Source organism: Onthophagus taurus, chromosome 2, assembly GCF_036711975.1.
Source record: "Onthophagus taurus isolate NC chromosome 2, IU_Otau_3.0, whole genome shotgun sequence".
In the NCBI taxonomy this organism is placed as follows: domain Eukaryota; kingdom Metazoa; phylum Arthropoda; class Insecta; order Coleoptera; family Scarabaeidae; genus Onthophagus; species Onthophagus taurus.
The window spans coordinates 30334101-30358583 of NC_091967.1; the positions used below are offsets into that span (position 1 = coordinate 30334101).

At 34.2% G+C, this 24483-nt stretch overlaps 1 protein-coding gene across 1 annotated transcript; it reads left to right on the forward strand.

Moving 5' to 3' along the window:
* Positions 1-733: 733 nt before the first annotated feature.
* LOC139432738 (uncharacterized) lies at positions 734-1417 on the forward strand. The gene has a single exon (XM_071201505.1). It carries the CDS (start codon positions 734-736, stop codon positions 1415-1417), a length of 684 nt encoding a protein of 227 aa, XP_071057606.1.
* The last annotated feature ends 23066 nt before the right edge of the window (positions 1418-24483 follow it).

Here is a 24483-nt window from a genome sequence, read left to right on the forward strand (position 1 = left end):
CTGCATACCATCCTCAGTTAAATGCAGTAGAGAGATTTCATGGAGTGTTTAAAAGAATACTCAGAGCTTTGAGTTACGAACATGGAAAAGAGTGGGACGAGTACATTGATCAAGCATTATTTGCCGTAAGAAGTGCGCCACATGCGGCACATGGTTTCAGTCCTGCGGAGTTATGTTATGGAAGGCAAATTAGATCTCCATTAAGTATGTTAAAAGCCTTATGGAATGGCAGAGATACTAATGAACCAGTAGTTAGTTATGTATTGAAATTACTTGAACGATTGAAAAACATGCAAGAAATTGTAGAAATTAGTATGAAAGAAGCACAGAATAAATCAAAGAAATATTATGATAAAAAAGCAAAGGAAATTATTTACAAAGAAGGGGATCAAGTGATGATATATCAGCCAGCTAGAACGAATAAATTACAAATGCAATGGGAAGGTCCAAAGAAAGTAGTAAGGAAAATATCAGATACCAATTACATATTAGAAGAACTAACTGGAAGAAGAAAGCAAACCCTTATACATGTAAATTTATTGAAACCTTATTATGAAAAACCTGAAATAGTTGCGATGTACGTAACATCTTCGGGGGAAGAAGAAACAGAAATGAATATATATAAATTGGAAAAGAAAGAGGAAGCAACTTATGAGAGTCGCGTGAATGCCGTCGTCCAAGTAGTAACACAACTTTTCGGCTGCGTGTTATTTAGTGTTTATTATTGTTAAAAATGCGTTTCACGGATGAAAATTTACGAGAGCTTAAGGTTTTATTTAGCGAATCAATTGGTGACTTAGTAGAAAACGAGACTTTTATGTGCAAAGTTATAAGCGTTGTGAAGGAACATTTTGTGGCGGAAATTGAGTCACTCAAACAACAAAACGAGGACTTACAAAGGGAGAACCAGTTATTGAACAAAAAAATAGATGGTCTCGAGCAATACTCGCGCCGTAACAATATTCGAATATTTGGACTTGACGAGGAAAAGGAGGAAAATGTTGAACAAAAAGTTCTAGCGACCTTAAAAGATAATATGGGGATTTCGGTTCTTGCGGAGCAGATTGATCGCTGTCATCGCGTCGGAGCTCGGAAGAAGAATGGTAAACATCCTCGTCCTGTCATAATGAAGTTCCTAAGTTATAAAACTAAAGAAGAAATTCTTAAAAATCGCAATAAGTTGAAAGCGGCGAAAACGTTAAAAATAGGAATTCAAGAGGACCTTACAGCTAGTAATTATAAATTATTTAAGGAAGCTTGTAAAAAATTCGGAAATAGGCAATGTTGGACGAGGGATGGAAGAATATTCGCTAGGAATAATGATACAAAACTTATAATTAGGGACATCAGCGATCTAGATGTAGAGAAGAATAACAAGGTTTCTTTAATTGATGCTTCTTTTTCTCTATCGCAATAATAATCGCATGCTTTTCATTATTATTATTGGTAGTGGCATTTTTATTTTATTTGTTTCATTATTGTTATAATTTTGTTTTTGTTAGTTTCATTATTCGCATTGTTATAATAATGTTTTGGTTCACACGTAGGCTGAAAGGTGTTCGTAGCATCGGCAGTTTAAACGGACAATTAATTTGCTGGTTGCTTTGTTAAAATCTTTGTTTTATTTTCTTTATTTGTTTATTATTATTATTGTTTTTTTTTTTTTATATTTAGTTAAATGGTTTTATCTGTTGGCCATTTAAATGTACGTTCTCTTCTGACCTGCCTTGATGAAGTATCGAATGTACTTTTTCAGAAGAAATACTCGGTGTTGGGATTGACTGAAACGTGGCTTAATGATAATGTCAACAACGAACGGCTGTCTATTGACGGTTATACACTTATTAGACGAGATAGAGTATCGATAGGTGGAGGAGTAGCAATGTATATAAGTAAAAATTTTAAATTTCGCGTTCTTTCCTCTGGCAATGGTGTGGAGCAGCTTTGGATTTCAATTAATAGTGGAACAAATGATTTGGTTATAGGCGTTGTGTATAGGCCCCCTAATTGTGATTTTAACTTCTTTGTTTCGGAATTAGAGATTGATTTAAGTGCGATATGCTCTGAGCATGAAATCGTTACTGCTGTGGGCGACTTTAATGTTGACCTTATGGCTTGTGGTGGTTCCCGGCCTGCACTACTGCTTGATTTAATGAATTCTTTTGGTCTAACTCAAATAATTCAAACGGCCTCTCGCGTTACAGCTTCCTCTTCAACTTTAATTGATTTAATTTTTATATCTGATCTTAATTTGGTTCTTGATAGTGGCGTTAGTTATTTGAATGCATCTGACCATGACTTGACGTATTGTTTACTAGATGTAAAACGTAAAGAGTCTTGTCCCTATTTGCGAACTTTCAGATCTTATAATAATTTTGATTACGTTCGCTTTCAATCTGATTTATTTCAACTACCTTTTTTTAATATATTTGATATAGTGGACATAAATGATAAGGCGGATTATCTTAATACTCTATTAATTGAGTTGATGGATCGGCATGTGCCTATGATTACCGCCCGTTTCACTAAACCGCCGGCCCCATGGTTAACTTACACAATTCGAAAAATGCAGCGTCTCAGAGACTCTGCATATGGGTCTTTTAAGAAAAGTAATAGTCAAGCGACATGGGAATATTACAAGTCCTTGCGTAATTTAACAAATCAAGCGATTCGTAGGGAAAAGCGTGCATATTTTGAGTATACTCTTGGAAAGTGTGCTTATCATGGTCGAGAAATGTGGAACTTTCTAAGGCATGTAAATGTAGCTCCAAAGCGAAAAACAATAATTCCTGATTGTTTAAAAGATCCGCAACAAATTAATGATTTCTTTGTAGACTCTATTCCTGCAATGCCAATGAGTCGGGAGTTGTATGACTTTTACATTTCCAACCCACTTAATAACAATTCATTCAAGTTTCGTGAGGTTAGTGAAGACTATGTGTTTCAGATTATTTCATCTCTTCGAAAAAACTGTGCGGGCGTTGATGGTCTAAACATTTCATTTGTTCAATTGTGCTCCCCGCATATAGTACCATATCTTGCTCATTTAATAAATGCTTGTCTTGCAGAAACTGTCTTCCCTGCATGCTGGAAACGATCTTTGGTTAAACCATTACCAAAAAAGTCAAATGTTACAGAGCTTGGTCACTTAAGACCAATAAGTATTCTGCCTGTTTTGGGAAAGTTGGCTGAAAGAGTTATTGAAGCGCAGCTGAAGGAATATGTTAATGTTTGCAATATTCTGCCCAGCGTACAATCAGGTTTTAGAAAAGGTCATGGATGTGCGACAGCATTGCTCAGCATAGTCGACGATGTGTTGCGGGCATCTGATGAAGGTAAAATGACCTTACTCTGCTTGCTCGATTATAGTAAGGCCTTCGATACTTTGAATCATTCAATAATGTTTGCAATTTTGCAACACATTGGTTTAAGTCCTTCAGCTTCGACTTTTATGCTTAGCTATCTCCGTGATCGGGTGCAATGTGTTGAGGTTGATGGAGTTAGATCTACTTTTTCGGAAGTTGCGTCTGGGGTACCACAGGGATCGCTTCTGGGACCCCTTCTGTACTCTATTTATGTGTCTTCTTTCATAAACTTTTTGTCTCACTGTAATTGTCACTTTTATGCTGATGACACGCAGCTATACATCTCGTTTTTTCCCCACGAGTTAGACACTGTTTGTGATAGGTTAAATGATGACCTTGAACAGTTAAGAGTTTTGTCCCGTAAACATTCTTTACGTTTGAATGCTGCGAAAACAGAATTAATTTTGTTTGGTTCTAAAAAAACTAGAAGTAACACTTCATTCAGAGAGAGGTTGAGGGTTGTTATTGACGGTCAGTGCATACCACTAAAAACTTGCGTCCGTAGTTTAGGTTTGTTGCTGGATGAGGGGCTCACCTTTTCGGAGCACGTTAATAAGTGTACACAGCGATCGTATGCGGCATTAAAAATGATATACGCTTCGCGCTGTTTTCTACCTTTGAGAACTAAAATTTTATTATGTGAAACGTTAGTTCTTTCTCATATGAATTTCTGTGATGTTGTTTATGGACCTAATATTTCCGCCAGAGATAGGTGTAAGCTGCAGAGTATACAAAATGCCTGCTTGCGGCTAATATACGGTATTAGGAGGCGGCAGCACGTATCACACAAGCTTAAGGTTGTTCCATGGTTAAATATGTGCAATCGGAGACTGCTTCACTCCGCTTCACTGTTCCACACTGTTGTTGTTGGCGGGAAGCCTGCTTATCTTTACCATAAAATAAAATTTAGGTCTGATGTGCATACATTGAACTTAAGGTTTAAGGGCAATTTGACTCCTCCACAACATAAACATGAATTTTTTAAAAAGTCGTTTAGTTATCAAATCGCTCACATATACAATGACGTTCCTGTTCACGTCAAGACCAGTATGTCTATCCACATCTTTAAGCGAAGATTGAAGGCTTCCATCATGGCGGGTCAGTTGAGTGGCTTGGGGGCCTGATAATAAATTCAATGGCAGCTGGGTTTGTTATTACTTTGGCAATTTTGTTTTAGTGTAATTTAATTTAATTTTTTTTTTTTTATTGTTTGTTTTTTGTTCCAGTTTTTATTTTCTTTTGTAATAGGGCTGGGTGGTAGAGCAAATACCACATTTGTGGCAATTTGAACCCAGCACCTTTTTTCTGCCATACATTTACTTTGTTTTATTTTTGCTTTTTCTTTTTATTGATATAAATATGTATATATATTTTTTCTTTATAATAATGTATTGTATGGTTGAAAATAAAGGATTTATTATTATTATTATTATTATAACTTTACTGGCTACAGAAGTTTTACAACAATCAAATAGAATTGGAGAATTTACAGAAGAGCAAAGAATGGATTTGGAGAATTTAATTGGAGAATTTCCTGGGTTATTTTCAAATCGCCCTGGTAGAACCAATTTGGTTCAACATGATATTGCTTTGAAAGAAGAAAGGATTATCAGAACCAAACCGTATTCACAATCTCCGAGAGTACGAGAAATCATAGATGAAGAAATAGATAAAATGCTTAACTTAGGCGTAATTAAACCAAGTGACAGTCCATATTCGTCGCCGATGATTATAATAGAAATAGAAGGTAAAGAACCAAGACCAGTAATAGATTATCGGGCTTTAAATGCTATTTCCATACCTCAACAACACCCAATACCTAACATAGAAGCTTGTGTGGAACGGTGTAGTAACGCAAAATATTTAAGTCCTATAGATGTTGTACGAGCTTACTGGCAAATTGGAATGACTGAGCGTGCAAGTAAATATGCAGCTTTTATAACTTATCGAGGAGTATTTGAACCAGTAACTTTGCCATTCGGACTTCAATCCGCTCCATTTTCTTTTCAAAGATTAATGGATAAAATTTTGGAAGGTTATAACGAATTTGCCGAACCTTATTTAGATGATATAGCAATACATTCAATGACATGGAAAGATCATTTGAAACATTTGCGACTTGTGTTTACAGCTATGCATAAGGCAGGTCTTACAATAAAGGCAAAGAAATGTGAGTGGGGAAAAGCTCAAGTTGTTTATGTAGGACATAAAATAGGACAAGGTTATAGAACTCCATCTGAAGCAAAAGTAGCTGCAATAAAAGAATTTCGACGACCGGTAACAAAAAAAGATATTAGAATCTTTTTAGGGATAACTGGATATTATAACCATTACATACCAAATTATGCAGAAATTGTTAGTCCTTTAACAGACGCTTTACGAAAAGGAGCCAAAAACAAGGTTGAATGGGATGAACAGAAGGAAAACGCATTTAATAATTTAAAACAAGAATTAACTAGTAGTAAAGTGTTAAAAGCTCCCAATTATAAAAGAAAATTTATAGTACAAACTGATTGTTCAAAACGAGGAATGGGAGTTACTTTATCCCAACGTGATGACGACAATAAAGAATACCCTGTACTGTACTTAAGCAAAAAGCTAACTGAGAGAGAACAAGCTTACAGAGCAAGTGAGTTAGAATGTGCTGCATTAGTTTGGGCAGTGAATAAATTAAAACCGTATCTATATTTAACTCATTTTATTATTGAAACAGATCATTGTCCTCTGACTTGGTTAAAACAAATGAGTAATAAAAACGCTAGACTATTAAGATGGGCGCTTTCTTTACAAACGTTAGATTTTACGGTAGTTTATAAGCCTGGAAAAATGTGTGGCAACGTCGATTCGTTATCTCGTTATAATGTTGAGATGTAAGAGTTATTGTTTTGTGACTTAAATATTAGACGAATTTATCATGTTATTATTTGCCCAATGTTTTAATTAAGAGACCATAAAACCTTGAGTTGGGCAAACGCTTACTTGTGATGAGAATCAGCCTATTGGATGTCAGAAAAGTAGATTTCTACCATCAAAAGGCTGATTTCACCGGGCGCAAGTTGTTGTGAATCAAAATATTAAAAAAAAAACTAATTATAAAAAGTGGGCTCGTATTTTAAAACGAAAAAAACGTAAAAATACGACTACTGTATTTTTATAACAAAAAAAATGATTAACGAAAAATATAAATAATATGAAAAAGTCAATATAAGATTGTAATTAATAAAATTGTTAATAAACATTATCATATTGAAGAAGTCGTATAATTTTCTGATAATTAACATCGACGAGAAAAAGAGTCTTAATAAGATTTATTTAATGATGACATTTGTTGTTAAAGAAGATGTACGTAAAAAATTGAAAAGTTTTTTATAAAAATTGAAAAAGTTTTGAAAGTTCTTTTTTTTTTTAATTTTTTTAAAGTCGAATTGAAAAAGTTAAATTTAAATTGTTATAAAAGTTAAGTTAAATTGAACGATGAAAATTAAATTCTTAGTAAAAGTTACAAAAGTGTGAAACGTGGATTGTTATAAAAATGTGAAACACTAAAAATATATACAGGATGTCCCGTTAAGCGTACGGAGCGGCTGTATCTCGATAACGGTAAGGCCTAGAGGTTTGGGAAAAAAATCGTTATAAGCAAAGTGATCAAGAGAAATAGCTGGAAATTATTTTGAAGTTCGTAATTCGACCGTTAGGGGGCGTAACTGCCATTGAGAAACATAAAATTCCCGTTATCTCAGAAACTTAGACGATGAGCTATAATTTTGACAGCATCATTTAATAGCTTGGATAATACCGCATCGCTTTTGTTTTGCGATATTTCTCAAATCTGTCATAATAAGGGAGGGGGAGGTCAATGCGTTTTCATATGATCACATTTTAATATCTGCTGGACCATTCAACCGATTTGAATATTTTCGGTGTTGTTTGAAAGAGCATTTTATGCTCTTTTTAAAGATATTTTCAGTAAGAACGTTTGCTTTAAAACAAATAAGCTAGAGGGCGTTATCTGCAGCGATTACATATTTTTGTTATTTTTGAAGAAAAGTTAAATGGAACGGTACTATTTACTTCACAGACCCTTAGTCACCTTAAAATTTACTAATTTTTAGTGAAAACCGTATATACTTTTACAGTTATATTGACGAATGGTTAAGCAATGTTTGGCTGAATTATAAAATAAAAATATTAAAGTAGAAGAAATTAAGAAGAAAAAAGAAGATCCAGTGCAAGGCATACGGAAAGAAGTGTAATCACTGTAGGATAATGAGCCATTTTCAAAAGGCAGGATGTAAATTCAAGAGATTTCAAGGAACAAAAGATTCCAAAGGGCAAGATTACATGAAAATTTAACAAGCAGAAAAAAATTGAAGAAAACCAGAGCCCTGAAATTAGATTGCATTAGATTTATTTACGGCATTCGTAAATGTGATAGTCTCCTATCGTTTAGTAGACCTAAATTGGTTAAATATGCGTGGTCGTTATTTGCTTTCATCTCTCTGTATCTTTCATCGGTTGCTGAGTACCGGTAATCCACCATATTTGCTGAGGAAGATTAGATTTCGTGGTGACATTCATTCCATCAATATCCGGAACCGAAATTTAATTGCTCCACCGGCTCATTCTACCACTTTTTTTGAAAGATCTTTTACTTATAATATTTATTCGCTTTATGGTTCCGTTCCGGAGAATTTACGGGGTTTGAGTGCAGCGGCGTTCAGGCGCGCCATATTTCGGAATTTGAGGAGCAGTCTTAATAATAATGAGCGTTTTCTAATTTTAAGCACATGCGTACATTATTGAATAAGTAAGATGGCGACAAGACGTGAAGATGTGTCGTTAGCAAAGTTAGATATAATTTAGTATAAAAGCCGTATATTGTCATTCGTGTTAGTTTTGTTTTTAAATGTTTATGTAATAAACAACAATATCCAAAGTTCTCGGACCTTAATTTTAACTCGCGATTAAAAGCTACAGTCTCAAGTGATTAACCGAGATTAAAGTGATAAAGAGACGATTTCCGTTAAAACAATAAGTTAAATAGTGAAAAGAAGATCAAGAAAGAAAAAGAAATCGGGCGTGGTCCTTTTTTCTTTTGCCCTTGAGATACGACCGTTGAGTGACATCATCCATCGCCCTACAAGCATTGGTACTGGTTACCCTACTAACGGCAATCGAAGAAAATCACCTCGTAGAGGCCAGAACGGGAAACCTGGTTGGAGATTATATCGATCGATGCGAAGCAACAGCTGATAGACTGGAAACGACAACGTAAACTGTAAACAACAGAAAAGGTTGGAAAATTTGGACAAAAGAAGGAAGATAAACACGAAACAAGAAGAAAAGAGTTAAAAACAAAAATTTAGATTAGGAATTTAATTCAGGTAGAATCTTTCTTAGTTGTTTTGTTCATTTATATTGATATCAAGAAAACATATTGTTGTTGCGTATATTGTCGTACTTGTTGTGTTTGTTTTTTTTATTGAAAATTCATAGATTAGTATTCGTATTGTTTTGTAAACACACGCTCTTTAATCTTAAATAATGACGAAATTACGAGAATTTGCGAAGGTCGAGTTCAGTTTGAAACATGGAAATTTAAAGACGATGAAAGTACTGCATACCATTTGCTTTAATAATGAAGGTTACTCTACCGGAAGAAGAAAAGATTTACTTAATTTTGATGGGTTTGGTTTTGATAAAGATTCAGAATTATATGCTGCTAAACTTAATGGGATAAAAAGTATTGATCTGCCAGATTTATTTGCAGTTTGTCATGTGTTGGATTTGAATTACATCGGTGATTCTGAAGAGGTAGACGAGAGAATTTTGAGATTTTTAAATGATTGTAAAATTGACAAAGATTTGAATGTGGATGAAGAACAAGAAGAAGACGTTGATAATCCAAGTAATGACAAAGAAGACGAGAGACGGAAAGAAGTTAAAAGAAGAAATAAAATACAAATTAATGATGAAGAAGATGTTGAAGATGAAGAAGATTTTGAAAGGAAAGATGATGAACGAGGAAGCTTTGGAAGAAGACGAAGAAGCGAACCTTTTGCTTTAACGTTTAAAGATGTTGAAGATAGCATCAAGTGTTACGATGGAAAGAGTGAATACCCAATTCAATAATGGATTGATGATTTTGAAGAAATCTCTGATATAACAGGTTGGAGCGATTTACACAAGTTAATATGTATATGCAAAAAAATGCTTGAGAGGGCTTGCCAAAATGTTTGTTCAGGCTGAGAAGGGAATAAACACATGGTCAACGCTGAAAAGAAGATTAATTGAAGAGTTTGAAGTAAAAGTGAGCAGCGCTCAGGTACATAAACTTTTAATGAACAAAAAGAAGGAACTCGAAGAAACTGTAAGAGAGTATGTTTTGGTGATGAGAGAAATTGGAAGCAAGACACGAATTGAAGATGAAGTAATTATCCAATACATAATAGACGGAATTCCAGATAAAAATAGCAATAAAATCATATTTTATGGAGCGAAAACTTTTTTTCTGAATTTGAAGATAAAGTAAAATTATATGAAGAGATAAAAGCTAAGAAAAATTTAGAACATCACCGAAATAAAACACAAGATAAGAAAAATTTCAAAAAAACTAACGAAAAAGATCTAAAATCTGATCATAATGAAGGCCAACAAGTTTGCTTTAATTATGGTATCAAAGGACATAAAGCCAATGCGTGTCCAGACAAAAACAAAGGCACTAAATGTTTTAAATGCAACAGATTTAGGCACATATCAACGAAATGCAAATCAAATAATAAGGACAGACATAACGTTGGATCTACTAAACATAGTGTAAATGTCGTAGAGGTTGTAGAGGAGAATATATTAAAATTTAACATTGACAATATTGTAATGAAAGCATTGCTAGACACCGGAAGTGACATTAATGCCATCAGAGAGGATATTTTTCAGAAGTATTTCAGTATGATCAATTTAGAAGAAACATCGATTGCAGTCAAGGGACTTGGAGGAAGGCAATTGTGTACTCTGGGTTCATTTTCTAGAAACGCAATAATAAATGATGAGGAATATCAACTTCAATTTCGTGTACTACCAAGACAAGCTATTACTCGAGGAGCTATAATTGGAAGAGAATTACTCTCGAAATCGAACGTTACTTTTAGAGATGGACAGATAATAATATTCAAAAAAGAAGAGGCCAATTTCCTCATGGAAATTGTGACCAACGAATACAACGAAGAAGAAATTGAAGTAGAGCATGTTGAAAATAAAGAGATTCGGATGAAAGACAGTGAACTGATACAGGAATATGAACCAAAAAAGACAAAACCAGCAGATATTAGCATGAAAATCATAATGAAAACAGAAGAACCAATATATCAACGTCCAAGAAGGTTGGACGTCGTCGGGAGAAATGGTTAAAAGAGGGAATCGTGAGGGAAAGTTCATCGGATTTTGCCAGCCCAATAGTTCTTGTGAAGAAAAAAGATGCGAAAACCAGAATTTGTTGTGATTATAGAAAACTTAATAAAAATATAGTAAAAGACAGATTTCCACTGCCACTGATTGAAGATATCTTGGATAGATTACAGGCTGCTTCGTATTTTAGTACTATAGATTTAAGAAATCGATTTTTTCATGTTCCAGTTGATGAAAACAGCATGAAATATACTTCAATTGTAGTACCTACAGGGCAATATGAATTTTTGAAGTGTCCATTTGGTCTATGCAATAGTCCAGCCGTATTTCAAAGATATATAACTAGAATCTTTAGGCAATTAATGCTTGACAATAAAATAATGTATTATATGGACGACATAATAATCATGAGTTCGACAGAAAGTGAAGGTCTTGAGAGACTGGAAGAGGTGTTACAAATTTGCCGAGAATATGGTTTAGAAATTAAAAAGAGAAAATGTCAAATCCTGAAGAGAAGAGTTGAATTTTTGGGATACATCATACAAGAAGGACAGGTACAGCCGTCTGAAGAGAAAACACTTGCCATTCGAAAATTTCCTGAACCTAAGACTGTGAAGCAGATTCAATCTTTTTTAGGTCTAACTGGATACTTTAGAAAGTTCATACCTAATTATGCGATAATATCGAAACCGTTAAGTGATTTATTGAGGAATGAGAATATTTTCAAGTTTGATCATCAACAGAAATTGTCATTTGAGACATTAAAGTCATTGCTGTGAGATGAAAAAGCTTTGGAAATTTGGAAACCTGGACTTGAAACAGAATTGCACACTGACGCAAGTAAGTTTGGTTATGGAGCTTGTTTAATGCAGAGGGCTGAAGATGATTCGAAATTACACCCTGTCCTTTATATAAGCAAAAAAACAACACCAGCCGAGGAAAAGTACAGTAGTTATGAATTGAAAGTTTTAGCAGTGATTCAAGCTTTGAAGAAATTTAGGCTTTATTTGCTCGGAGCCAGTTTAACTCAAAAATTAAAAGTAACAGAGAAAAATGTTTTCTATATAACCTGTTTATAATGAACTAAAAAGACATAATCCGTAATAAGATTAAGTTCAGGTTAAGCTATATTTTAGATACAAGATGAAAATCCCTAAATTGTCAAAATTTGTGTTTTTCGATATTAAAGTCGATCATAACTCAAAAAGTAAAAGTGGAAGAGCAAAATTATTTATAAAAATTTCAAATTTTACGTATAAAAAAGAAATTAATAATCATAAATTCCATTAAATATTATATCCATTTGGTATCTCTTATCTTGATCATCTACAAATTTGAACATCTCCCGCCGACACTTTTTCAGATTTCCCATCACATCTTTTAAAAGCGAAAATAATTTCTGGCCTGCGTGTCACCTGTCACTACAAAAGAATCGACTCAGTGCGGGGCCAAAGAAATCGAAAAGGAAACGAAGAAGAAAGACGACGATGTGGAGCCGAGGATTTAAACAAGGTTGGAAAGAGACCGAAAAAATTACAAAAGAGAGCTCGACGACGACGGTCGCGGCCCGGCCCCCACGAAAACGCAAAAACCTAAGTAGAATATAATTATAGACCACGGGTAGGAACCCATCGGTTTCTTACTTAGCGAAAATGGTGCTTCGGAAGGCAATCAGCGTGGCTAGTCATAGAGAGGGCTAAGAAATTAAATATAAAGTTCAATAAAAGACAATTACTGTATAAAGTGCGTGAAGTAAAGTATTTGGGTCATGTTTTTAATAAAGACGGAATAAAACCAGATCAGGATAGAGTTAAGGCATTGTATAGCATAGAAAATCCAAAGAATGTTAAAGAATTACAAAGATTGTTAGGAGTTTTAAATTATTTGAAAAAATTCATACCCAACTTTGCAGAAGTGACAAGTAGTATTAGAGAATTGTTAAAAAAGAATATTGCGTTTCAGTGGATAGATAATCATACCAAGACCTTTGAAAAAATTAAAGATATTTTGAGTTCTGAACCAGCATTAGGTACTTTTGATTCAAGGAAAGAAATCACTGTACACACAGATGCATCAAAAGATGGTTTAGGTTGTTGTCTCATCTCTATGCAAGAAGATCGGTCAATTTATATTTACTTAAATTATTTACTTAAAAAAGATATGCACAATGCGAGAAAGAATTTCTTGCAATTTCTTTAGCATGTGACAGATAATAAACCTTTATTAGGAATCATGAAAAATGATATAGATAAAACACCATCACCGAGGCGGCAAATTATTAAGATATAATTTAAATTTAGAATACTCTCTTTTGGAAAAAAGTTGTTTCTGGCGGATTTGTTATGAAAATCATTTATCAGAGAATCAGTTTCTGATGACTTAACTATGACTGAAATAGCGTATAGTATGAACCATGACAGAACAATTTATATTGTTGTGTAGGATTTGTGAAAAATATAAATCTAATAATATAAAAGAATCTTTGATTAGTCATAACATTCCAAATCGTCCATTCAAAAAAGTTGGAAGTGACATCTTAGAATTTGGAAATAAAAGTTACTTTGTACTGATTGATTATTATTCAAAGTGGTTGGAAGTAGTTCCATTAATAACGAAAACATCGGAAAGCATAATAGATAATTTAAAAATAATCTTTTCAACTCTTGGAATTCCAGATGAGTTGGTAGCACATAATATGCCCTACAACTCTTACAAATGAGTCACACTATTTTTTACTAGTAACTACAACAACTTATTGTCTGTGGATTAGCGGTATCACTGTTGTTATTCGTGGGTTCATATACGGTTTTACACAAACAACAACAAATTTTTACACAATATATTTGTCAAGGACTCGTTGTGTGGCTTTATTGTTGATTTGTTGACGATTATTCTGGAAATTATATTGATAAGACAGTGGATATATAAGTAAATTTCTTTTAATTGCATTCATAAGTTTGCGCCATTGTCATCGAAAAGGTAATACAAACAATCCTAACGACAAGCCTAAGCATTGCACGAAAGAAGTCAAAGAAGTAATTACTAATGTAAGAATTTGTTTTCACCAAGAAAAAGGTAAAGGTGAACCTATAAATGTGAATGCCGTTGTTCTGGAACTGCACAAGCTGTTGGATATTCGGAAAGAACTATTAAAAATATAAACAAAGAATGCTTTGAATATGGAAATATAGAAGCTCCTAAAGAAAAATCTGGTCGCAAAAACATCGATTGTGACGATTTCTTCCAAGGTGACGCATGATATTCAACTTTACATTTTTTTTTAAATTTTTAAGTTAAATAACAAACCTATTCTAATAGAGCACCGTAAATGCCATTCATACAGAAGGTACCGGGTTCAAATTGATAGCATAATAAGTGTTTACAATATTGTAGTGATTATAAGTGTCAACTTTAAATCAAGAAAAGGGGTATCTTGGGGACCGAGAAATGTCGACTCCAACATCTTTTAATTCCGCCTTTATTGCTTCGGGATCGGACGACATGGAGGACGAGTTTCGAACACAAAGGAAACGAGGTCGACCGAAGGAAAACTCACCCACGAAAACAAGATCAACAAAAAAACAAGCAGCAAACGATCGCGATGTAGGATTTAAAATCCCTAATACCTAACACGCGTATAAAAACAGCAAATAAAAAATTTGAAAAAATAGTACTCAAAAATCTCAAAAATACCAGAATACATACTACAACCTATCACTATGCACGATCATATCATCAACACTTACTCCGTAAAAATTAATTCATCCAATGGAAAAACAAGACAGAAAATTATCAATAAATTAAAACAACGTTTTATTGAACAGCATTAAATAGACACAATGCAAATTATATACACATTATCATGGTAGACCATAGAATACATGGTATACAAGTCACTATTATTAGTGTTCAAAATGCCTGAGTTACGATTTATTTATGATAACAGTAACAGCTTCCGAAATAAATCTTATTTAATTTACAGTTAACGATATTGATTGTGCTATGTTTGTGGAAACCAAACCAGATCAAACTATTAGATTCCGCAATTGGACGATCATGTGGTCGGAGGTGCGGTTACGATGGCTAAAAAATCTCTGGCAATGAAAGTAGAAAACTCTCCAAGAATTAACAACTTACGTAATGAGTGTATTTATACAAGTATTCCTCTGAGTAATGAAAAATTGCATATTTTGTTAGTTTACATACATGTCAACAGCGCGATCGATGAAACAATTTTTATTAAAACATCTTTGTACCCAAATTCTATAATAATTGGAGATTTTAATCATAATAATCTCAAACCAATTACAACAGAAGTCCGACTTCTTTTGCATTAACAGACCCCATTTCCAATACTCATCAAACTTCAGAAGAAGACTTAGTCCGAATTCATGCTGAATATTTACAAAAATGTTTTGACTTTTTGAATGATGCAGGCTTTGACCATGTCAAACGTCAAGAGGTGGAGCACTGGTATGATGATTTTCAACATAATGCAGTGCAAGCCAACAATGACCTAGTAAGATCAACGAAGAAGATTACTAGGCAGTAATATCAAACGGCAAAATCTCTGCACCCGGTTATGATAATATCAATAAGAAGATGTTGAGACAGTTGAATGGAAAAGTTCATGAATTTATTATTAAGATGTATAACTTTTGTATTTCTAAACATCCCTTTTCACACGAATGGAAAACGGGTATTGTAATTTGCATACCCAAAAAAGGTGGAAATATAATAATTCCTATCGGTTATAGACCGATTACACTCCTACCTGTAATTGGGAAAAACTTTGAAACACTGCTAAAAAAGAAGTTATGGGATTTTGTGGATAGATACATTCCTGATCATCAATTTGGCTTCAAACCAAAAGCATCCACGATTAATCCATTATCAATATTAACTTCCAACATATCTATGAGCAAGCTTAAAAAAGAAAAAACTGCAATTCTTTGCTTGGAAGTTAAAAAAGCTTTTGATTCGGTATGGCACAAAGGGTATAAGAATATAAGCTCTCAGCAATGAATGTTCCTAGAGCCATGGTGGCACTAATTGACAGTTTTTAAACCAATCGAAAAAAAGAACAATACAATCGATTAGCAATTTAATAACTAACGCATTTATAAGGCGCCACACAGTTAACCCTGCGTTGTCCACGAACTATGTAGTGATGCAATCGACACAAGTAGACACAAACAAAAAAATAACAAAACACAAAAAAATAACAAAACACAAAAAAATAACAAAACACAAAAAAATAAACAGTTCGAGATATTTTGAGTTGCAAAAAAATATGTAATGGTAAAAAATAAAAAAAAAATAATAAGGTAAGTAAAAAATATTATTGTGATATAAGTAACAATGTTGTTGTCCAGCAAGCATGAAGCAACACGAAAAAAGAAAAGAATTATTGGCGTACCAAAAAAATGTTGAAATAAATGACTAAAACAAGTACGCAAAAAAAAAAAAAATTTGAATTGGATTACGCGCACGACCCGTACCCCTGATATCAGTGTGGCGTCGAGAAAGAAAAGATTACCCCTGATTAATTTCAATTGCATTAATTAAATGAATAAAAGTTCACCGGTAAGCGGTGTACAGGGTGTCCAAATTTCGATGGGTTTGCAGGGTATCTCAGTTATTATGAAAGATAGAAAGTTGCGGTTTTCGCGAACCTGAACTACTTTTTTGTGAAACTTACAATGCCGCAAACCAAATTTTTATAGACATCTTCGTTTCACCCCCCTCTCCTCTCGGCTATCCGGAAACTTAGTAAAAAAGTAAAAACGGGTTCTAATAGATTTTTTCACGTAGAATCCAATGATACACGTAGAATTTTTCTAGACATCACGGTTTTTGAGTTATAAACACAACTTAGGTTTTTTTAAATGGAACCACCTATATTTTATTTTTTTATTGAACTAGAATTTTTTCAAGCTTTTCAATGATATATAATACTCTATACTTACCTTTATAATTAACCTCGAAATTAAAAAAACCACATTATTTTATAAGTAGGCTATGATAAATTAAGTGATCGCGTTGCTAGGATACCAGAATAAACGAAGAATTTTGAAAATACTATAATATTAATTATTGACTTATTAAAAAAATATATCTATTAAATTTTGTTTGCTAAAAACGAAAAATTATTAAAAACTAAACATTATGCAAATATGGCTTCAAGTTACAAGAATTGTTCAAAGTTGTTACCATTTTGATGCACACATTGTTCACAAAGTTTAGTAATGCGTTTAATTGCATTTAGAATAGTTATGGGATGTTGCTGTAAATGTGAAAAAGCATCAGTTACAGCAATTTTCAATTCCAATTTTGTTCGATTCTGGGTACTATATACCCGATTCTTGATATATCCCCATAAAAAGAAGTCCAAAATAGATAAATCAGGTGATCTTGCTGGCCATCGCGTTGGACCATGTGTGCCTATCCACCTACAAGAAAATTCTGCAGTTAGGTAGCGACTGACTAACTGCGCATTATGAGCGGGAGCTCCGTCCTGCTGAAAATAAATATTATTTAGCCGAATAAGAGGAATATCATCCAAAATCTCTGGCTATTTGGCCAAATAGCGATTAGCGCAAAGGTTTCCTTCAAATATTTTGTAAACAATTCGTGGCCCAATAATAAAACATGCCACGCTAAAACCAAATTTTCCTTGACGCTCCCGCTCAATTACAATATGTTGGTTTTCTTGATGCCAATGCCTGTTATTATGACGATTATAGATTCCTGTGCTGGTAAAATATGCCTCATCAGACCATATAATAGAGGAACTAAATTCAATATTATTTTGTGCATGGTTCAAATACCAGTTACAGAATTCCAAACGTCGTTCGGCATCTGCCAGGTGTAAGTGGTGAACTATTTGTTCTTTGTAGGGTTTATATTTATACATTTTTAGAATCGCACAGGCTGTCGATTTTTTAATTCCAACTTGACATTCAATTTCCCTACATGATGTTTTAGGCGCGGCTTCCACACATCCTAACACGGTAATTTCATTGTTATTCCGATTTTCTTTATTATATTTTTTTGGCCTGGGCATCAAAAAACTTCCATATTTTCAATTTTTGAATTTGGTTGCGCTCTTTCTGGATATCTGAAGTGAAACAATCTGCTAATAAAATGTTATTGCTGATAAATGTTGCATTCTACCTATTTATGTATAATTCAGCAGCTTGATTAACATTTTCATTTGCATGAATGTAACATGTCATATTTTTCATAATTTTCATAGCACTCCATTTCAAGAAAAAGATAATTAAGTTATGTTAATTAAAGGTAATTAAGTAACACACGACTTATTGTTAGCACAAAATTCAAAATTAAGTTCGACAGTAATTAACTATATTTACTTTGTTTATTCCGGTATCCTAGCAACGCGATCACTTAATAGACAACCTAAGCCTTGACGTAACAGAGATGGGCGGAGCTTATATCGACTCCAAACATTTTCATAGCTAAGTGTGTTGCTAACGGTAAATCACCATATGCAATTTTTCAATTAGTGTTAAAATAAAATAAACTAAGTGACTTTTTATGACATTTCAAATGACATTTTTATTACGGTTTATCATTAGCAACTGTGGTTAGCAACGAAATTGTTTGGAGTCGATATAAGCTCCGCCCATCTCTGTGACGTCAGGCTAGGCAGTCTATATATCATTGCCTACTTATAAAATAATGTATTATATTCAATTTCGAGGTTAATTATAAAGGTAAGTATAGAGTATTATATATCATTGAAAAGCTTGAAAAAAATCCAGTTCAATAAAAAAATAAAATATAGGTGGTTCCGTTTAAAAAAACCTAAGTTGTGTTTATAACTCAAAAACCGTGATGACTAGAAAAATTCTACGTGTACCATTGGATTCTCCGTGAAAAATCTATTAGAACCCGGTTTTACTTTTTTACTAAGTTTCCGGATAGCCGAGATACGGGGGGTGTAAATTTGAAAATCGAAATTTTGAAATACTCCCTGTATATCAAAAACGAAGAGGTCTATGAAAATTTGGTTTGCAAGTTTCACAAAAAAGTAGCTCAGGTTCGCGAAAGCCGCAACTTTCTATCTTTCATAATAACTGAGATATCCTGCAAACCCATCGAAATTTGGACACCCTGTACAAAAAAAAACAACGTTTAGATCGGACCTTGACTTGACTTGACTTGACTTGACTTGACTTGACTTGACTTGACTTGACTTGACTTGACTTGACTTGACTTGACTTGACTTGACTTGACTTGACTTGACTTGACTTGACTTGACTTGACTTGACTTGACTTGACTTGACTTGACTTGACTTGACTTGACTTGACTTGACTTGACTTGACTTGACTTGACTTGACTTGACTTGACTTGACTTGACTTGACTTGACTTGACTTGACTTGACTTGACTTGACTTGACTTGACTTGACTTGACTTGACTTGACTTGACTTGACTTGACTTGACTTGACTTGACTTGACTTGACTTGACTTGACTTGACTTGACTTGACTTGACTTGACTTGACTTGACTTGACTTGACTTGACTTGACTTGACTTGACTTGACTTGACTTGACTTGACTTGACTTGACTTGACTTGACTTGACTTGACTTGACTTGACTTGACTTGACTTGACTTGACTTGACTTGACTTGACTTGACTTGACTTGACTTGACTTGACTTGACTTGACTTGACTTGACTTGACTTGACTTGACTTGACTTGACTTGACTTGACTTGACTTGACTTGACTTGACTTGACTTGACTTGACTTGACTTGACTTGACTTGACTTGACTTGACTTGACTTGACTTGACTTGACTTGACTTGACTTGACTTGACTTGACTTGACTTGACTTGACTTGACTTGACTTGACTTGACTTGACTTGACTTGACTTGACTTGACTTGACTTGACTTGACTTGACTTGACTTGACTTGACTTGACTTGACTTGACTTGACTTGACTTGACTTGACTTGACTTGACTTGACTTGACTTGACTTGACTTGACTTGACTTGACTTGACTTGACTTGACTTGACTTGACTTGACTTGACTTGACTTGACTTGACTTGACTTGACTTGACTTGACTTGACTTGACTTGACTTGACTTGACTTGACTTGACTTGACTTGACTTGACTTGACTTGACTTGACTTGACTTGACTTGACTTGACTTGACTTGACTTGACTTGACTTGACTTGACTTGACTTGACTTGACTTGACTTGACTTGACTTGACTTGACTTGACTTGACTTGACTTGACTTGACTTGACTTGACTTGACTTGACTTGACTTGACTTGACTTGACTTGACTTGACTTGACTTGACTTGACTTGACTTGACTTGACTTGACTTGACTTGACTTGACTTGACTTGACTTGACTTGACTTGACTTGACTTGACTTGACTTGACTTGACTTGACTTGACTTGACTTGACTTGACTTGACTTGACTTGACTTGACTTGACTTGACTTGACTTGACTTGACTTGACTTGACTTGACTTGACTTGACTTGACTTGACTTGACTTGACTTGACTTGACTTGACTTGACTTGACTTGACTTGACTTGACTTGACTTGACTTGACTTGACTTGACTTGACTTGACTTGACTTGACTTGACTTGACTTGACTTGACTTGACTTGACTTGACTTGACTTGACTTGACTTGACTTGACTTGACTTGACTTGACTTGACTTGACTTGACTTGACTTGACTTGACTTGACTTGACTTGACTTGACTTGACTTGACTTGACTTGACTTGACTTGACTTGACTTGACTTGACTTGACTTGACTTGACTTGACTTGACTTGACTTGACTTGACTTGACTTGACTTGACTTGACTTGACTTGACTTGACTTGACTTGACTTGACTTGACTTGACTTGACTTGACTTGACTTGACTTGACTTGACTTGACTTGACTTGACTTGACTTGACTTGACTTGACTTGACTTGACTTGACTTGACTTGACTTGACTTGACTTGACTTGACTTGACTTGACTTGACTTGACTTGACTTGACTTGACTTGACTTGACTTGACTTGACTTGACTTGACTTGACTTGACTTGACTTGACTTGACTTGACTTGACTTGACTTGACTTGACTTGACTTGACTTGACTTGACTTGACTTGACTTGACTTGACTTGACTTGACTTGACTTGACTTGACTTGACTTGACTTGACTTGACTTGACTTGACTTGACTTGACTTGACTTGACTTGACTTGACTTGACTTGACTTGACTTGACTTGACTTGACTTGACTTGACTTGACTTGACTTGACTTGACTTGACTTGACTATGCTAGCTAGCATTCATTGCTGAGAGCTTATATTCTTATACCCTTTGTGCCATACCGAATCAAAAGCTTTTTTAACTTCCAAGCAAAGAATTGCAGTTTTTTCTTTTTTAAGCTTGATCATAGATATGTTGGAAGTTAATATTGATAATGGATTAATTAATTATTTTGGTGGCACTAATTGACAGTTTTTTAACCAATCGAACTCTGTGTATTGTGACGACTTATGAATACAAAAAAAAGAACAATACAATCGATTAGCAATTTAATAACTAACGCATTTATAAGACGCCACACAGTTAACCCTGCGTTGTCCACGAACTATGACGTGAGATGGTAAAGTGATGCAATCGACACAAGTAGACACAAACAAAAAAATAACAAAACACAAAAAAATAAACAGTTCGAGATATTTTAAGTTGCAAAAAAATATTTAATGGTGAAATAAATGACCAAAACAAGTACGCAAAAAAGAATATAAATTTGAATTGAATTACGCGCACGACCCGTACCCCTGATATCAGTGTGGCGTCAAGAAAGAAAAGATTATCCCTGATTAATTTCAATTGTAATAATTAAATGAATAAAAGTTCACCGGTAAGCGGTGTACAAAAAAAACAACGTTTAGATCGGACCTTGTCTTGACAAGACTTGACTTGACTTGACTTGACTTGACTTGACTTGTGTCAGTTTAGCAATGCAACTTCGACCAAAATCCTCAAGGAAGAACCCCTCCGAAAAGGTAGAACTTCGAAAATGGATTGAAAATCTCACAAAATAACCAAACTTCTGTTTCGAAAATGTTTAGTGAATGTTTAATGAAGAGCAAAATTTATGCTCTTCAATTATAACCTTAAATGAACACGAGGAAATTAGAGAAAATAATATATAAAAGAGTAGAAAGGATAAAAAAATAAGATATAAAAAAAATGATGATAATAGTTTAATTAATTTGGTGGTAAAAGGTTGAAACGGGTCGGCAGCCCGTTTCAGTACTATGGCTAATGAGTGTTATATAATTTATTGTATATGTTCCAATATTTAATTGTACATTTACTGAAATAAATATCTTCTCTCTCTCTCTCGTTAACAAATCAACAATAAAGACACCGGTGTGAAGGCAGCAGTAAAAGATAGCAGTAAAAATTTCCGATGATACCCGAACGCCCATAGACGTCCGTAATACCGGACACACAGGGTCTCAATTTTTTTCGAACAAAAAAACAATACATTATCAACTTAAGAAGTTAATTACAGTATATTAAAAGTAATTAGACAAAATTAAAAAATATTTACCACTAATATCAAGGTACAATAAGCAATTTTAATTAAAATAACTGGCTCCAGCTCCCTTATTGGTTCGAAGATCCGAACCAAACTTTATATACGCCTTCTAGGCATGATAAGAAATACATTTATCGAAAGAAATTCCACTTGCAAAGGGTCCGCGGGGATGCACTACCTGCAGTACATTATAATTTGCTCTACCGCCCTTATTGGTTCCAAGATCCGAACCAAACTTTATATACGTCTTCTAGACATAATAAGAAATATATTTATCGAAAGAAATTCCACTTGCATAGGGACCGCGAGGGTGAACTACCCAAAAGTAGATTTTAATTACCCCTACCGCCCTTATTCGCTGGAAGATCCGAACCAAACTTTACACAAGTAATCTAGACTACATTAGAATCAAGTACCCGTTAACAATTTTCACTTGCATAGGAACCACGGGGGTGAACTACCTACCAGTAGAATTTATATTTTTTATCCAAATCTAATTTTTGTCATTAAATTTTTGTTTTCATTGTTTCATTTTCTTGTTGGTATTTTTGGCAAATTAAACCAAGTAAACCAAAAGATTATCAATCGGAGTTAATTGTAAAAATATTTTAAACGAAAAACTGTCAAAATGTCACGACCAGTTACGTGAGACACCCGTATAAATAAAATAGCATAGTAGATTATACATATAGGTAGTAAATATTTAATATACATTAAACATAATATTTTATATTGTATGCAGTCTCCGGTAGGTTACACGACTCATATAAAAAATATTTTCAATTTTTAAAAAACAAGTGAGGCGTGACAGAGAAAGAAAAACTCTTTTTGTGACAGCTAAAGTAGCTTTTCTGTTTACAGTACGTGAAAGTGTTACTAAGAAGTTTTGTTCAGAATGAAAAACTATGGCCATGTGCAAATTTTCGGAATGATGGTCCAACCTTGGTAAAAACCGATATATGGAAAAACAAAATTACTTTCCTGTCAATGTTAATCTGTCAAACTGTAATTTAGTAAACTTAAAGTGTTTTTTTAAATACAATGTTAATATTAGAGGAAAAAGTTTACGTGATTAGTGTTATGAAACCGGGGAAAAAACCTGATTAACTGTTAGCTAACTGTTTAACTGTTTTCTTTTGTGGGCGAATAAACACTTAATTTTTTATGAACATTTTAAGAACGGTTTGTTTACTTCTCCCGAACAATCTGAATCTCAAAACAAAAAATCGTTATAATGTACTATTGACGAAAATAATAAACAATGGGTTTTATCAAAGTGGGCCGATTATTCCGAAAATTTGCATATGGCCATAACTTTTCTTTCTGAATAAAATTTCTTAGTAACATTTTAGCATATTGTAAAGTGAAAAGGTACTTGAAGGGCGTAAAGGGCGGTAGGGGTAATTAAAATCTACTGGTGGGTAGTTCACCCCCGCGGTCCCTATGCAAGTGGAATTTCTTTCGACAAATATATTTCTTATTATGCCTAGAAGGTGTATATAAAGTTTGGTTCGGATCTTCGAACCAATAAGGGAGGTAGAGCAAATTATAATCTACTGGTGGGTAGTTCACCCCCGCGGCCCCTATGCAAGTGGAATTTCTTTCGACAAATATATTTCTTATCATGTCTAGAAGGCGTATATACAGTTTGGTTCGGATCTTCGAACCAATAAGGGAGGCAGAGCAAATTATAATCTACTGGTGGGTTGTTCAAACCCGCGGTCCCTATGCAAGTGAACATTGTTAACGGATATTTGATTCTAATGTAGTCTAGATGATTTGTGTAAAGTTTGGTTCGGTTCTTCGACCGATTAAGAGAGGTAGGGGTAATTAAAATGTACTGGTGGGTAGTTCACCCCCGCGGTCCCTATGCAAGTGAAAATTGTTAACTGATATTTGATTCTAATGTAGTCTAGATGATTTGTGTAAAGTATTGTTCGGATCTTCGACCGAATAAGAGCGGTAGGGGTAATTAAAATCTAATGGTGGTAGTTCACCCCCACAGTCCGTATGCAAGTGAAAATTGTTGAGATTTTATCTTGGATTCAGGCTGTACGCAACACATGGTCATGGGAGAAATGGCGAAGTATTGTTACGAGGTGTGAATAGGAATC

Coding starts and splice junctions, on each gene's coding strand:
- LOC139432738 (XM_071201505.1), top strand. CDS start 734: ATGCGTTTCACGGATGAAAATTTACGAGAGCTTAAGGTTTTATTTAGC.